The sequence below is a fragment of the Aythya ferina genome (assembly GCF_964211825.1).
Source record: "Aythya ferina genome assembly, chromosome: 4".
NCBI lineage: Eukaryota > Metazoa > Chordata > Aves > Anseriformes > Anatidae > Aythya > Aythya ferina.
Window position 1 is genome coordinate 68,201,742 of NC_140300.1, and position 18,193 is coordinate 68,219,934.

At 40.6% G+C, this 18,193-nt stretch overlaps 1 protein-coding gene across 18 annotated transcripts in view; it reads left to right on the top strand.

Moving 5' to 3' along the window:
- BMPR1B (bone morphogenetic protein receptor type 1B) overlaps nucleotides 1–18,193 on the top strand; it is a 260,808-nt gene that overhangs the window by 235,630 nt on the left and 6,985 nt on the right. For all 18 annotated transcript variants that reach the window (XM_084516976.1, XM_084516977.1, XM_084516974.1 and 15 more), the window contains 5 exons: nucleotides 5,644–5,746; nucleotides 6,743–6,845; nucleotides 12,116–12,212; nucleotides 12,999–13,137; nucleotides 17,726–17,918. In XM_084516976.1, coding sequence (XP_084373102.1) covers nucleotides 5,644–5,746; nucleotides 6,743–6,845; nucleotides 12,116–12,212; nucleotides 12,999–13,137; nucleotides 17,726–17,918 — 635 coding nt within the window. The remainder of the gene's footprint in view (nucleotides 1–5,643; nucleotides 5,747–6,742; nucleotides 6,846–12,115; nucleotides 12,213–12,998; nucleotides 13,138–17,725; nucleotides 17,919–18,193) is intronic.

The following is an 18,193-nucleotide window of genomic DNA, read 5'->3' on the forward strand; positions in this document are numbered from 1 at the left end:
GCAGGTGACTTCTCCCCAAGTATTTAAACTTAAAGGCCAAATCCCCATCCCATGCTTTCCAGCTATGCTGCAGACATTACTTGTTTTTAGTTTTGCTCAGGGGTTGCCCATACAGGTTTTTAATATATACCTTATGCTAAATAGTAATACAAGTCCAGTCTCCCTGTACTGAGACCTATTGTATTATTCTCCTTTTTTTTTTTTTTTTTTTTTTTTTTACCATGTGGGACTACTTTGGTGTTATTGTGCTGGAATACCTAAGACTCCCCTTGAGTATCACATTTACTTGAACCAAGAAAATATTCCAAAGTAGCATACATCCATGTTAAGGCTGCCCTAGCATTAAAAAAGAAGCTGTGTCATGCAAATTCAACCACAGTGTAAACGAAAAGAATTGGGCTGTGTTTAAATGTTGGGAGGCAAAAGAAACAAATAAAAAGAAAAGTGAAAAGTAATAGAGGAAAATGAGTAGCTTTATTTTAAGTGTTTCCTTCTTAATAGTTGTCACATCTACTGAAATGGATTTTGCACGTAAGCCAAAGGTGCTGGTGAACTTGCAGAGGTACCCATGCTTGGTGCTACTGACACACCCCAAGTTACGCTATCAGTTCTGTAGACCTGTCAAGTCTCATGTACTCATCACGAAGCCTGGAAAGCTTCCTGGGCTGTCAGCCTCTTAGTAGGTTGGCATTGTGGCTTGTTTTCTGCATTGTGACCCTGCTTGTCAAGGAAAACAGCTTGATCTGAACTGTGATTTAGTAGAGTAATGCAAGACACATCGGCTGGGCTGGGCTGGGCCTCAGTCCTGGGAGAATAATATGGGCAGATAGTTCAGAGATATATTGACTGATAGACCTACATGAGATACAGTATATATGAAAAGATGCTCTGCTAGGATGTGTTGGGTACACTCTGTTCTCTGTGTCGCATGGTAGGGTCATCACTGAACACCATTACCATTAACTTTATTGTAGTGGCTTCAGTGTGATGCCAAAAGGTGCCATGCATGGCAGAGTGTGTTAGGACAGGCATCACCATCTTGAGGACTACTGGGGCCAGAAACTTGGTCCTGCTCTAAGCCAGCTTCTTTGTGTTGTTACATCTGCATGTCACTCATAGAACCATAGAATCATAGAATATCCTGAGTTGGAAGGGACCCTTAAGGATCATCAAGTCCAACTCTTGACACTGCACAGGTCTACCCAAAAGTTCAGACCATGTGACTAAGTGCACAGTCCAATCTCTTCTTAAATTCAGACAGGCTCGGTGCAGTGACCACTTCCCTGGGGAGCCTGTTCCAGTGTGCAACCACCCTCTCTGTGAAGAACCCCCTCCTGACGTCCAGCCTAAATTTCCCCTGCCTCAGCTTAACCCCGTTCCCGCGGGTCCTGTCACTGGTGTTAATGGAGAAAAGGTCTCCTGCCTCTCGACACCCCTTTACGAGGAAGTTGTAGACTGTGATGAGGTCTCCCCTCAGCCTCCTCTTCTCCAGGCTGAACAGGCCCAGTGACCTCAGCCGTTCTTCGTACGCCTTCCCCTCCAGGCCTTTCACCATCTTTGTAGCCCTCCTCTGGACACTCTCCAACAGTTTCATGTCCTTTTTATACTGTGGTGCCCAGAACTGCACACAGTACTCGAGGTGAGGCCGCACCAGCACAGAGTAGAGCGGGACAATCACCTCCCTTGACCTACTAGCGATGCCGTGCTTGATGCACCCCAGGACACGGTTGGCCCTCCTGGCTGCCAGGGCACACTGCTGGCTCATATTCAACTTGCTGTCTACCACGACCCCCAGATCCCTCTCTTCTAGGCTGCTCTCCAGCGTCTCATCGCCCAGTCTGTACGTGCAGCCAGGGTTTCCCCGTCCCAGGTGCAGGACCCGGCACTTGCTCTTATTGAACTTCATGCGGTTGGTGATCGCCCAGCTCTCCAACCTAGCTCTCCAACCTCTCCTTGCCTTTGAGTAGTTATGCAAACACATGAAGGTGCATCTGGCTCAACAACTGTGCAATGCTCTTCTCACTTGGTTTCACGTTACTTCCCTGATGCACAGCCACTCGCTGTATTATTTTTTTCCTGGCAAATTAGCCTGTATTGAACACATTTACAAGGGCTCTTTGTTTTCTGGACAGTATCCAGAGACAATGTTTTGCTAAATTTGGCTTTCATTGTTTTCCTTAAGTGAAGGATGTGACAAATCATGTGAATTAGATGCAGATTAGGAGTCAGACAGTTTTTGAATTAGGTTATTTCAGCCAACCTTTACAGAAGTATATGAACTTCCCAGTTTCTGGAGATAAAATAATTTAACATTTTTTAATCATCTTTTAAAAACAATGCAGAAATTTGTCCTGTTGTTTTGGATGGAAATGAAAAGACAGCGTAATTCTTTCTGATATCAAAACCAGGAATATAAAGAGGAAGGGTGGACAAAAATAACAACGTCCATATGGACTCAATTGCAAATGAAATTAAAGACAAGAAATCTTTTCATCAGGTTATTTAACCCATCTGCTTGCCATAGGCACTGAATAAAGGAACAACGTTGCTTTTCCAAGCTATATTTTGCCATACCTGGCTGTGTCACACATACAGAGAGCAGGACAGGAAATCGTCAGCAGGCAAGTTTTGGTAGCTAAGGTATTGCATCTTCTGTGAGAAATGGCTGTTGGCCAGTAAGGACATCTGCATGAGCAGCTGCGGAGCTGTTGGCCTCTGTTCCTCTCTTCTAACATTTAGTAAAGGTCTAAGTTAAGATCACTTCTTTGATTTGGGTAATCTGTAATTGTAGCAGCACCTTCTACATCAGTGTCTGCCAGTGTTTCTGCTTTAAGCTCCCTCTATTTTCCTGGCATGTGTCTTGGCTGTAAAAATTCACTCTTGGCTGTAAAAATTGGCTCTTGGCAAATATGTGACATACCATATCTGTGCTTATTAGTGATCACATCCAACATGTATTTAATCGCTCTCCTGCATCATACCCCAGTAAGACAATGCTTTAGTGGAGGAGGATTGCGGATGTGTACCTGGATGTATTCACTAACCTCAGGTTGAATTCCTTCTTTACTCACCAATCACAGATTCTCAGTCAAATTACACAAAATTCAAATTACACAGTTTAAGAAAATAATAATTCTGCATGGGGAAAAAAAAAGCAGCTAGGAAGTAGAGAATAGATTTTTATTATTGCTTTGTACATCAGCCATGCACCTGTGTTTCTGTTTGTGCTGTCACCAAAATAAACATAAAGTTAGAGATGATACAGACTTAGCAGAATTATTTCAAACTTGTTAGAATAGTAAACCCATTTTCATTTCTACCTCTAAGTATGAGGTAAGGCAGTCAATAAAACAGCAGGGATGCTCTGTGCACTTTCTGTGCAGTGTGTAGTTCTTTTGACAGCCTGTGAAGCAGAAGAGCTTGGGGTGGCAAGGCAGGTAAGAGAGACTTCTTTCTTTTCAGAAAAGTCACCTCTACCTCTTGCTCAAATGAGAAATCTTCAATAAAACAAAGAATTCTCATGTTGCATGAACACTTTTTTTTTTTTTTTCTTTTCCTTAAAGGTAGAAACAACTTGTACCAGTATTTATTCTGCTCAGCATTGCTATTTTAATTGTCTCACACTGTCTGTCATTACAGACATATTGTTGTCTGTAAAGAATGCGGTTCACCCTTATTGTTGGAGCTGTATAACTTTTCCATTTTGCTCTATTCAATCTAATATTGTTTGTCTTTTTAAATCTGGAGTAAAATTGTCAGAGGGACTAAAGTGCTTGAGGATCCTAATTCCAATTTTCTGAAATGAGCTAAGTATCAGAGTCCCCCAGTAAGGAAGAAAAAGTGAAATAAAACTGATGACTTTCCCACTTCTTTTTTCAAACGATTTGACTTTTTCTTCCACCACTTTCTTTCAGTGAACTGAACATTGTATTTATTTATTTATTTATTTTGCTGTGGACTGCTAGCTGTGGAGTTCATTTTTGTGTTTCACTTGATTGCAATTTATTGTTTTGTTGCTCTGTCCCCTGGGTTAAATTTGCTCATTACTTTGAATCAAAGGCACCATGCAAACAAATAAAATCTAATCTAATCTAATCTAATATTCTACTCTAATGGATTCCTTACAGTCTCTCTTCTTGGCAATCCTATCATTCCTATCTTAAGCTTCAGCAATGAAATCAAGGTGGCTGTTGCCCAGAAGGGTTGCTGTCTCCTTTGCCTTGCTCATGTGCACAGTGTCGGAGGAAGGTAGAAGTCCTCACTCGCTTCTCTGAGAAAGCAATTTGTAACGTACAGCTGGTTACTTTTCAAATCCAGAAGTCAATAACCAGTGATAAATTATGATTTGAAGTAATAAGCTTACTGTGGCTAGACCCTGCACCACTAATATAAAAATACGCCACAGCAAATGTTTGACATGATCCTTTCCAGCATACGTCTATCTGTAGCTAATACTTACAAATTGCGTTTCTCTATCCAAAGTGTAACAGCTCCTCTCAATTCTTGCATCTTCATTGCCTTTTCTGTTGCTGCTCTGTAAGACTGCCCTTTCCTCCTAGCAAGGAGCAAATCACCTGAAATTTTGCTGTGCTTAAATTTTCTAATCCTTTTTTCTTTTTATTTCCTTTTTTTAACTGAGTTTGTTTCTTCTCCTTGGAAAAATACTCGTTGAGCATAATAGCTGGTCTTCTTTTCCTGGGAAAATAAAGGAGTAATTTATTTTTATGTGACTTAAATGCGTTGGATTAAAGAGTTCTTTTATTATTATTATTATTATTTTTGGATCCTCTTCCTGCAAATCAGTCAATTTGTGTTTCTCGCACACTTTACATATCCCCCCCCTCCCCCCCCAGTGCTTAGAAATTAATGTATAGCAATCTCAGTAAAATGCAGCCCCCCTTTCCTGCCCTCCTCTTGCTTTCCATAGCATGGAGGCATTTGACCTTCATAAAGGAAGGACATTTATCACCAGCACCATCTAGCCATCTGTTAGTATACTTGTCCTTTGTGGTGCATGGTCATGTAAACAGGAGCATTATGGATCACTTCAGGCTTATAACCCAAGTAAACAGTTATGAAGGGTGTTGATGATAACTCAAGGACTCATACACACGAGTGTTGCAGTTTGTAATATGGCTAAAACAGGAATCACAAATCACTCTTAATAATATTTTATGCCGAGTATCTCAAAAACGTCTCTCTTTCCAGGTCCCTGCCATGGTGCAGATAGCCATGCCTTGCTCCCACACACAGGGCAGACCTGTAAGCACTGACACTCGTGCTTATGCAGGTCTCCAAAGCCTTCACACTCTAACGGCTGCAGGCATTTACAGAGAATTAAGCTGTTTGTTAATGGGGTTTGTAGCTGTGAAATGTTGGAAAGGTGAATATGGTGGTGGTGATCTGCAGTGCTGTCAGCTGTCCTGCACTGTATCGACGGGTTACTGTGGGTGTCCGAGTCTTCCAGCCTGCTTTTTTCCACAAGTGCAACAGTGCTTCAGCTCTTTATATTTCATGATGCTATTAGAGGAAATACATTGTTAATGGCAGATTTTCCTTGCAAGGAGAAATGATGAAGTTTGTATTTAGCAGCACATTTTACACTTCAGAACCTTTTCATGATTCTTTCTTCCCAATCCTCAGCACTGATGGCTACTGCTTCACCATAATAGAAGAAGATGAGTCTGGTGGACATTTAGTCACCAAGGGATGTCTAGGATTAGAGGGCTCGGACTTCCAGTGTCGGGTAAGAAAACTTCAATTGCCTGGGTATTGCTTGGCTTTTTGATGCCTTTCAGTTGAAGTGCAGTCAACAGACACTACTATGGCTGTGCTTTACACTTCTGTTAATTTGGCAGAAAGTTGCTCCGCATCAATTGCTGAGGGGATTGCATTTACATCCCAGAACGGTTTAAGGTGGTGGCATTATAGCTGCTCTTTACAATAACTTAAGTTTTTGTTTTTATCGCTGCTGTTTCAAGCAATACCATTGCTCAGAGGAAGTTTAAATTTAGAGAAATGCAGTCAAGTTCAAGTCCCCATGGTAAAGTTAGTCGGGATATTATTTTATGGACCACAGCAAACTTTATGTCTTACATGCAGTTCCGTTTGTCTTTTGGATTTCTGATGCTGGAAATTCACTTTAAGTTGACAATGCCCTGTCTGAGAGCAAGTCTTGCAGTGGGACTGGAAAGGGGTATGGGCAGTGGAGCAAGATGGATCTGAAGTGTTTAACTTTTCCAAAGTTGACCTTAAATGGTTTGACATGAGTACAGGAACAATCTAGCCATGGCTGTATCATGGTCGGTGAAAGGTGTTCTGCCCAGCTTCCCATGAGAGCAGAAGCGGCACGTAAATGAGTCCACACAGCAGTTCAGAAATTCCTGTGTTTCTCTAGCTAGACTATTTTTACAATATACTAAGTTATTTTTATAATATAATTCAAACCAATGCGCACAGGAGACTTTCAGATCTCTGTCTTGAACCATTAGTTGCAACAGATCCCTTTTGCAGCGCTAGGGCACCAACAGAAATATGTAAGGGGTAAATTTATCTCTTAATTATTTATATGAAGTTTTTTTAGTTCCACATGGTGGCAAGTATCCTTACTCCACACAGCCTAGAAAGCTGTAGCACTCTGCAAACCAGCAACCAAGCACACCTTTCTCTCCAGTGCCAGAATGATGGTGTCTATTTACAACACAAATAATTACATGGCATTCTATGAAACTGTGTGTTTCAGGACACTCCTATTCCTCACCAAAGAAGATCTATTGAATGTTGCACAGGCCAAGATTACTGTAACAAACATCTTCACCCAACGCTGCCTCCGCTGAAAAATCGAGGTAAGGGGAAAGTACAACCAGTCCCCAAAGGATTTTTCCTGCTGCTGTCTTAGGAAGAAACAAAGCCAAAACCAAAGCACCCCCCTCCAGGTGCACATGATTAGGGAGATGAACCTCATTAAAAATTGTAGCTGAATTTCTTGAGCTGGAGAGCAGTGCCTTGACCTATAATTTCTGATGCTTGCTATTACTCATGTTGCACACATGCAATGAGCACCATATGCATGAGGGTCACACGATATTGTCATAGATGTTGCATGATCCATTTTACAAAATATTCTGTGGTAAGTGTAACGTTCCTTCATAATAAATTCTTGGCATTGACAAAAATGGCCAAGATTTTTGCTGGTCAGCATTGAGTTTAGTCTGGAGATTCAGTTCAAGGTTGCAGGAGAATTCGTAATCGTAGCATTCTGTGTTGGAAATCCAAATTGGTGTGCAGATGCATTCTTAATTATGCAAGCAGCAAATACTTGCACAAATTCATGCTCAGAGGAAGCCTTCTCTTATATAAGCTGTTCCCTTCATGCCTATGAAATTCTGCACAGATGGGCTGCAGAATAAGGCCTGTGGAGGGTAGTATGTAAATAGTTCACTCTTTACTAGCAAGCCATTAAGTCAGTGAAACCTCATAAAATTTTGACTTCCAACGTAAGAGTTATGTACTATATATATATATATTTTTTTTTTTTTTTTCATTTAAAAAATATCTTTGGACCACGGGAGAAGCTCTGCAAGGAAGTTGGTATTTGTTCACACTTACTTAGTGTATCAATAAATATCATTTCAGTTTGGAAGACAATTTCTTCTTGTTTCTGACTGAGTTGGTTCTGTGTTAAATTACTTAAAAATACTGAACCAGTGCCTAACACTAGACATCTGCCTTATTAAGATTTTAGATATTTGGCTATACCACTTGCTGCTTATACAGAAAACAGTAAAACAACCTTTTGCTAGTGGCAGAAGTTGTTTGGATCAAAATTGGCTTCGCTTTGTGTGTATATGGGGTAAATAAAGCATTGTTTGAGCTCAGTGGTGGCAGACCCATTAAACAGCAGAGGGAATATTTGTTGAAAGAATAATTTCATAGAGTTGGAACAGGATTCTAGCTGCTTTATATTGCATATTGTCTGCTTTATCATGACAAAGAAAAGGCAGTGTGTTCACTCAACATACTCTGAAGATTTTTGTTTGAGGTAAGCTGTGCACTACTGGTATGCTGATAGTATGTCATGGAAATATAGTTCAGAAATTGCTTCATTAGATGTGGCTGAACAGGGCTGAAGACAGCACCTTTATTAAAGCCTTGATCAGGTATGTCATTCTTAGTGTCAGATTTGTTTTAATTTGCCGTTGCTCAATTCTAGTTTTAAAGCTCTAAGAAAAGCCATAGCTGGAATTGCAGGATGCTCAGTACAGCCATGTACAAATACAGTGTGCCCACTGTTGCCAGTGTTCAGTACTTGACTGTGATCATTGTGTCCACTGAAAACTTTTAGAGTTGTCTATAATTGAGTGAGAGCTGTTAGACGTGTCCATCAAATTTAACATAGGCTAGAAGTACAAGAAAGAGAAGATTAACCTAAAAACAAGCTTCTAGGAACAACCTCCTGACCTCCAGGATTCCGTGAAAAATATGTATGTTACTCAGCATTTAAAAAACAAACATAAATTTGGCTTCTGAACTTACATCCAAGGTCATATCTCATGGGAAACACAGCCTAGGGAGATCGTCCAGCTGCAGGTCAGAGGTTGTTGAACTGCAAATTGACCCGCACACCAAGGTAGCATCTACAAAGGCAAGCAGCTTATGTCCTGAAAGTGTTTTTCCAGACCTGGCATGTGCTGAAAGGCAGTTTTATCCTCTCCCCATGAAAAGAAAGAAGGACCATGCATGCGCATGAGGGTGGGAACTGGAAGAGTTAACACTGGTCAAAGTAAGGTTTTCTTATGCAAGACAGAAGAAGGTAACAACAGCTGAGTTTACGTTCGAGCCCATCTCAGTACAGAACTAGCAGGGTAAAATACCCCAGAGATAACACGAAATCCTCATCCCAGCTGGGTGTGTGTGTTGGTAAGGAAATGAGAATCATAGCTGGGTTTGATATAACACCTCTGCTTTAAACAATAAAAGATATTCCTGGAAATCCCAGCAAAAGTGCAGGCTGAGACCAGTCGAAAGGAGAAATATATCTTTACTGATTTAGAGCCTATATAAGTAGAAGTGGTGGTGCCACCGTGTCTGGCTCCCTGCCTGTAGAGCCAGTGATGAATGGGCAAGGGAACGATTGGACGAACGACGGGGTTTGATGTGTGCATACAGTCTCCACGCCTCAGATTTCACTGCAGTTTTTGCTTGGATAATCTTAACATTGGGAGCTGGGGGGACTGGGAAGGGAGGGGAACCTTTGATATGCTGACTTCTCCCTTCAACCTGCTGCATGGCATTTCAACGCATGCATCAGCAGTGCCCCGCGGGTGGCGAAGTGGGGTGAATGAGAGGTGCAGAGGGGAGAAATCATGGCAAAATGACTGATTGGCAGGCTGTATTACTGAAGATACTCCTTTTGTCACCACCTCCTCTCCCCTTTTGTGCCAATCACTACTGACACCTGCACACATCCCTGTTTTCTTACAACCTAAAACTGGTGTGTGCTGCATGCTGGGTTTTGCTGCTATGTACGAGTGGTAGGTACATGACGAAGCTTCCTGAGCCTACTGATTTTTTGTTTTGTGCTCCCCTCGCCACACTCCTGGTCATAGCTCACTGCTGCCTCCTTGGAAGCGGCTGCTTATTCTCATAACCACACTTCTTGCAATGTTGCAGTTGCCAAGGAACATACAAATAAAAAGCACAGCATCAGGCTTCTTAAAGAGCAGAGCATCTCCGTCACCCACCCTGATGTGGGTGATCCCAGTGATGAAGTGGACTCATGGCTGAGCCGCTCTGTCCCTCTGCCTGGAGGTGATCCCAGGTGCCTAAAACAGTGCAGGGAAAGGGGTATTTGTCCTGCTGCTCCCTGGGGAGCAGCGTGATCTGGAGGAGGAGAGAGGAGGTGGTCTCCAGCAGCACCAACCTGCCTCAGTTCAGCAGTGATGTGCACAGGGAGCCATCACCTACACCAACACTGACACCTTCCATCATGTCTTGCCTGCTTTCCTGGCACTTGCTTCATACAGCTGCATACTGAAAAATTCTGCAGTGTTGGTCTCAAGTTTGTGTAAGAGCTAAACAGCACTTCCAAAATGCCTTCTGGCCTTGGGGAAGATCAAACCACATTTGTTACGCTGTCAGAATGGGAGAAGCCCATTAGAAACATCGGGCACAGTGTTTGGATCATTTTAAATTATCATAATGTGATAAAGATCTGGCATTTTATCATCCCTCTCCCCAACGTACATACTCAGCCACACACAGGCAGCATGAACTGCATTGGCACATCTCAAGTTGTGGTAGTGCAGTGCTACCACTCCACACAGCTCTGCAAACCCCTGTTTATGCTCTTCTCAGCTGATGGGGTGCAACATCATGAAGTGTTACAAACCACACATTCTAGAGGGAAATACCTGGCAGACTGAGGCTGCTTAGAGCACAAAATAGAGCCTTTAATCCTCCTCAGCAGCCCTCGCCTTCAGAGGAGAGGGCTGGATTTCCCCAGTGGGCTCTCAGTTTCGGCTTGCAGCACTCTGAGTGCCAGGCCAGGTAGAAATCTGCCACTGCAGTGGGAATGATGGGCTCCAGTGTTTTCCTGATAGACATCGTGTCAGTGTCCCCTTTCAAAGGCATTGGCCGTCGCTGGAGTGTTTACATTGTTAATGCTCCGGGAGCAGGTAGTGGCAGGTTAAAACATGACCAGCATGATCAAAAGGTGCGCTGGGAGGTAATCTCTGTTTGTAGCAGGGAGGCGAAGGGAAGAAATAGTTTGGGGGCAAGAACAGAGGGAGAAACTGGATCTCGAAAATAAAAGAGCCTGACAGTAAACCAAGAGTCCCTTAGGAATCTCCTTGTCTCATTACCCTTGTAAATCAGAAATGCAATAGCGCTATTCTAGGAGAAGTAGATGAGGATAGGTTTCTTGCATTTTACCTTGTGTTTGGCATTAGCATGGAAGATGCAAGAAGCCATGGTGTAGCTGGAATTGCTTCAGGAAACTTATACCTCATTTGCAATATTCCAGATAGCAACTTTTTGAGAGTGGTGTGTGTGTGTACATGCTAAAATGTAATTTTGAGACTTCAGAGGCTTTAAAGTAAAGTAGTGCTAGGTATCTTTGTTTTTCAGCAGGGGTGCATGGATGAAGGTCAGATGCGCTTGCCTGAGTATAGAATACAAATTTAGGGATTAATGGTACACTTTAAAACACAGTAATAGCCTTCCATGCAAAGATTGACTGAAACATCTTAGTAGATTTTGTGCAATGACGTTTCCTCAAATTATTTTACATGGCTCAGCTTCAAAGTGTTTCTCAGAGGAACTGCTGCAAGGGTAGTTTTGCCCCCAGTATAAGACTTGCTGGCATACAGAGCTGCTGTGGAATGAACGGGGGAAAAATTACCACTTAAGTGTTGAAAATGGGGTCAGAGAGATGGATTATTCTGCAGTGATGGAAACTCATCTTCAAGGCCTCTAGTGGCTTGCATTCTCAGGGGATGGATGGTCTGCTCTGTTTCCTTGCTAGGATAAAGGCGATTATTCATTTGTCCATTATCATATTCATTATCATATTAACTGATAGGACACTAGCTAATGAGTGATTTAAGACAGAGGCGGTAATTTTTGCATGTCCTTGCTGATCACATGGGTTAAGATACAGAGTGAGATGTCCTGGTTTGCTTTCCCTAATTGATGTTTCATTTGGAGCCAAACAGGGCATTGCAAATGCATGCTTTGCTGGGGCGAGGCCTGCACCATCACATAGGCTCCTGAGGATGCCACTTCTGCCCTGTTCAGTGAGGGAAAGTGCACACAGAACCCCAATGAAATCCAAGGACGCCTTGCACAGTGCTGTAGTAGCATCACAGAATTACAGAATGACAACATGGTTTGGGTTGGAAAAGACCTTAATGATCATCTAGCACCAACTCCCCTGCCATGGGCCTCCCACCAGACCACGTTGCCCAAAGCCCCATCCAACCTGGCCTTGAACACTTCTAGGGATGGGGTATCCACAACTTCAACAATCTTGTGCTTGGTGTGTGTGTCTTTTGATACTGACTTTGCATCAATTTTTCCCACTCCTTTCCCCCTGCTGTTCTGCTTTCAACCACAGACTTTGCTGAAGGAAACATTCACCACAAGGCTCTGCTGATCTCGGTGACTGTCTGCAGCATACTTCTCGTGCTTATCATCATATTCTGCTACTTCAGGTAAATAATCAATACTTTACCAGCTAGTTAGCATTCTTCCCAACTTTTATCTTTTTAGAGACTCAAGAATTTGGAAACTTTTAGATGGACCTTAGGAAAAAAATGAAAGCTGTAATTTTTTGATGAGGAAAAAATGTGCTCACATTTGTCACAGGCATATCTGTGTGATATATTTCATATATAATCCTTCACTCAACAGCCTTAAAAGCCTTTCAGGTTGAAGCACAACCTTTACTGAAGGTGAGAAAGCCATAGGACAAAGTTTGTACAGGACAAACAAAACTAACACTTCTCAGTATATTTATGTGTTGAGGAACTGGTCATAAAAAGAAGGGGTACAGGAATGTAAGTATGTCTAGAATGTTACCATAATCTACACACATTATGTTTAAATAATTCCTTGGATTTTTTTAAATACTCATGGATCCCATGACCCATATCTGCTTTTGCTTCTAAAAGCCCCACTGCAGGCAATATGATAAAATCGGGTATTTACTTGGTCTATTTGTTAAATTTATTTAAGTTTCTGAAAGAAAAGCACCTGGTTGCTTTGCAAACATGTAGTAGATTGTAGTCTCCAAGTTTTAGACTTAGAATTTTGATGATGAAAACAGTTTGCTAGAAATAAAACTGGAAATATCACTCAGTGAGTCTAGCATATTCTTCAGGGAAGCTGAGGAAGCCAAGTGCCTACAAATGAAGCAAATGTGGAGAATAATGTGCATTACTCACTGTCCCCGTGTTCCTTGTATTCAAAGCTAATTTCAGTGTCATACAAAATGGCAGGTACAAACGGCAAGAGGCGAGGCCTCGCTACAGCATTGGGCTGGAGCAGGATGAGACCTACATTCCCCCTGGAGAATCCCTGAAGGACTTGATTGAGCAGTCTCAGAGTTCAGGCAGTGGCTCCGGGCTCCCTCTCCTGGTAAGGAAGCAATATTATTTGAATGTCAGTCTACAAGGCAAAAAGTAGAAGACAAAATGTTGAGCAAGAAATGATACTTATGTCTGAAAGGAGGCAATGTGTCATTGGTTATTGTTTATTTTTTATTATTATTTTATTTATTTTCTCCCAGAATTGATGATGTTTTAATCTTTAGAATGAAGATTTTTTTTTTCTATGTAGGCTAAGCCAAAAAGTTTTTGTTTTATTTTTCTTCCCCTAAATTCAGCTCAATTCTTAACTTAGATACCATAGGGAAAATAGAGACCAATAAAGCCCAGAAAATTTATCAGGATTTATCCCAGTGCAAAGGACAGCGTCTGGCCTGCAGTCTTATTTTCTCGCTTTTTATGTGCAACACACAATAGCATTTCCAACACTGACATGTAGGCTTTATGTGAAAGGAACTGCAATTCATCAAACGTGGAACCTTTTTATGTGCAGACTTCACTTTGCATTCAGAAGTCAAGAGCGAATTATTTTTCCTTGTACTGAGGTAATCTCAAAGGTTAAAGGCATGGGGATGGAGTGTACTTTATCATTATTTCTGAACTGACTCCAAGATGACTGAACCCCCTGAGCTCACATGCTGAAAAGGCAGTGGTTTTATATTCTGTAGCAAAACAGTTCTGTTCAACACTTTGTCTTCTTGAGGGCCGTCGTTGCTTTTTAGCACTTTAAAAAAAATAAAATAAATAAATTAGATTTAATTTTCATTTTTTCATGAATTATATGTATCCTCTCCCCCCACACACCCCTTTCTACCAAACTTGTTAGTTTGTAGTAAACCTATTCTGCTGATGTTGTCCAGTTTCCAAGTACTATTTATCTGTGTTTTGTTTGTTTGTTTGTTTCCCCTCGGATCTTATTTTTTACACCTGAAAGAGAAAATAAATGGGAAGCTTTGTAATTCCTTGAAATGAGGAAACAGGCTGAGTGGCTGGCTAAATGTTCAGTTTGTTCTAGCAGGAGTAAGAACTTAGAGCCTCATTTTAGAAACGTGCTAATTTCTTTTGAAATCCAATTTTGTGACAATTAACATAGCTGTCGAAGAAAAAAGCCAAGCTGACAAGTGGACATTGTGACTGGTTCTGAGCATGGAAAAGGCATGGTCTTTTTACTCCTTTGAGAGAAACTCCATTATTTACATTTAGGCTTTAAGAAAGCTCTGTCATACCCCATACCTACATCCCTTTAGCAGCTGTGGAAAGGATGGATCATGCTTATGATGGAGAACCATTTGTAATGAGAGCGTCCAACTTATTTAACTGTGAGGGGCTCTTAATATTTTTATTTCGCTTTTTGCATGCCTTCCACATCAAGATCTTGGTCTGTGCTTGGTGCTCCTGAGATGGTTGAAGATGGGACCTGTGGTCTCACTAGTGTCCCTAGCTCTCTCCCTGCCTATGAAGGTGTATACATTTTCTCCAGACTTTCCCTTTAAATAGTGATCTTCTGTGGAAGAGAAGAAAAACGAGAGCTATAACGAAACTTGCACATGGTAATAAATGTTTGCTGCATTTCCCAGACAGCTACAACCACTACAGGCTCACTGGAAATGCACGGATTAATACCTCTGGGCCCATGCCTTGAAATAAGTGAATAGAAAGTGCCTGGCAATAATGCTCCAGACTTTATTGTGAAAGAATTTGTTTTTGACTGCTTTATTTCATATTCAAAGAATGAAACACCCAAATTTATTATTTCAGAAAAGCAAGCTGCAAATTTATTACAAAATGTTAGGTTATGACAAACAGTAATGTCTTCCTTCTGTGCAGAGCATTTATTCCAATGAGTGTAGATATTACACCAAAACCAAGCATTAACCAAGATTTTATCAATACTTTGACATTCAGGAAGCATTCTTTTTCCTGGGCTGTTTGTACCTCTGACAGAAAAGTTTGATGCAGGTCAAATACTGCCAATCAAATTTTAAACAGGGTGGCAAAACATTAAATTTTAAATAAAAAGCTTTGAGCCAACAGGCTGGGGTGCACAATCAAGTCTGTGTGAGCAAGCAGAACCCTACTGCCCAACACAACAAGATGTTTATGCATAACTAATGCTCCAGTAAATCCACATGTAAAATCAAGGAAGGAAATTAGATGCTGGGAAAGTAAAGGAGAGAGAATTTTTTCAGTGGTGTGTATGAAGAGATTGCAGATTTACAGAGTTCGGTCCCACCTTTTCATGTATGATTTTTTTTTTTTTTTTTTTATAATTCCTCTTCCAATGAATTTTTCTTTTCAGTAGACCGCATCCCAGTCTTAGGAATAAACTTCTCTGTTCACAATATTGAAGTTACAGAAGATTCACTTGTCTAAATTTTCATCTGCATTAGATGGAGACATTTACCTGAAGATCAGAAAAACGGAGTGCAGAAAGTAAAATAGTTGGTACTTGGGTTGATTCCAGTCAAGGAGAGAAAACATAGGGACATGTAATTTTACCTGACCTGTCATGAAACTCCAGCAACAAAATAAAATTTAGAAATAAATTATAAAACAAAAACACAACACTAAATAATTTGCATGAACACATCATTCAGCATACTCGTAGAATCAGTTCATCCAACAATTTTGGTTAACCAATTTGTTCTAAAAATCATAATCAGATTCACGAAAGGGCTAAATTCCTTAAAATAATGTAAATAGGTCACAGTAAATCGTTTGACCAGTTCTAGCAAGAGAAAACCAGGTTAAGGCCTTCACATAGTATTCTGCCACCTGAAAACCCATAACAGAAATGTGTTTTTCATTTTCTTAATGTAATTTAATGAGAAACTTTTCATCATTAAGTATTGTAATTTCATGTACTTTATGATGCCATTACATATATTTGCACAAATTAAGTTATTTGATATAACTGCATTATTGTTCAGGATACATTTTTAACATGGGCAGAATAGAAAGCGACAATGCTAAAATAACATTACACAATGCTAAAGCAAAATTCCAGTGTAATATAACTATTGTTCAATCACTATATGAGAATATAAAAGAGAATAAATCAACTTAAAAAATTCAGGCTGATCTCTGCTCTTGGCTTTCAATGAGGTTAATCAAAAATAATGGCACTGCAGCCACCATTTTGGAAAACTAATAATAGGTAGCAGGGCTGAAAAAATGGGATCATGTTTAAATTGAAACAGAAGAAAGATGGAACTTTTGAAATAGCTTTGCATAAATGCCATTGCATATTTTTCTTCTTTAAATTGTCTAATATGAAAGCCAGTAATTTATTTACAAAACAAATGGTAATAGACCTTACCTAATAGCTTCTGAATTTGGCTTTGGACGTGCATTCATACTGCAGGGTGATTGTGGCTGTCCTGCTCTGCACTACCAAACTGATAGTCTCACTGGTCCTCCCAGGGATAATGAAGGAAGTAAATTATTTTTAAATCAGGATTTGATCGTTCTTGTCATCCAGGGTTGGAAAAATATTCAGGGTTACATTAAATGAATGTGATTTCATAGGGATTCAGACAGTGCAGACTTGCTGCAATAAGCCACTCAAGAGTTGTGTATGGCTGATTTTACCAATAACATGGGCCAGATGAAAAACCCTAGTGAAAAGAAAAAAAAAAAAAAAAAAAAAAAAGAAAGGAAAACGAAAAGAAAAAGAAACATTATTTTCTTTCAACGTTCTGTAAAATCCTATCACTCCAAAAAATTTTAGATGTGGGGGGAAACATCTTAATGTCCTATTATACTAGGGTGAGGCTGAGTCAACCGTGAGCACCAGTGGTTTGTGTTGCAGCATCTACCTTAGATTTTCTTCTGTGAACTTTTAGAAATATGTGCTCTTCAGAAATGCTGCAATCCTATTTTAGTCTCTGTTTGTCCAAGGTTTTTTGTAGTCTTAAATGTTCTCTAAGTGTAGATTCAGCCCACCTGCTACACGTAGTCTGCGTTCTTATGAAAGGTACCTCTGCAATGCTGCTGAATTTTGCTAGAGCTGCACAAATTCTTTGATTTTAGTGTCACTTCATAGTACAGCCACAAGAAAAAAAATGATACAAACACTAGAAAGTGCTTATTTAAAGCTGCACTTCCCTATCTTTGGGAACATCAATTCTTGTTTTCTATTCCTATAAAATTATTATATTTATTAAAATGAATGTAGGCACGTGGATCGTAACTGTGTAAGCAATGGCTGTGGTTCCTAACACCAAATTAGAATTTTGAAATTATTAGGCATGGGGTTTTCAAGGAAGGTGATAGGAAGATGCTCACAGTAGTTTTGGTGCTGCTCTGGTCTTTGGTGCTGATGGGAGTTTTGGAACTGCTCTGGGCTCTTCTTGAGTCCCAGTCTTGAGTCTTAAAGGTGTTGAGTACATAAGGCTTTGGAATTGGGATGGGACAGGAATGACCACAGTAGTGCTGTACGTTGGAGCAAAATGAGGAGCATCTGTATGGCAAAGCTTTTGCTGAAATGCATTTTTCAGTGGCTGCATACTCCCAGTCCCATCAGGCTTGCTGTGCAGAGAGGATACAAAGAAGGACGGAGATAAATGCAAAAAATATCTGCAGAGTGAATTCTCACTGTGTGTCTTGGCATTTTACAGGTTCAAAGAACCATAGCAAAACAGATTCAGATGGTGAAACAGATTGGAAAAGGTCGCTATGGGGAAGTCTGGATGGGAAAGTGGCGTGGCGAAAAGGTAGCTGTCAAAGTGTTTTTTACCACGGAGGAGGCCAGCTGGTTCAGAGAAACAGAAATCTACCAAACTGTCCTGATGAGGCATGAAAATATTCTTGGTGAGTGAAATATTAAAAATCACTATTAGATAGCGACAGCTTTCTTAAGTTTAATAACTTTGTATTTGTTGTCGTCTTACGCGCTTTCTTATGTGCTTTGTTACCTGCTGTGCTCTGCAGTTAGTCTCCCTGCACTTTTGGAAAGGAAAATGTTTGAAAGATTCCTATGCAGATAAAAAAAAATAATGGGGATGGGGGATATTGCTCCAAAAATCACACATCTGGCTCTGCCATCAGTATTTGACTATATAGGCTTTCTGAAAATATGTTAAAGG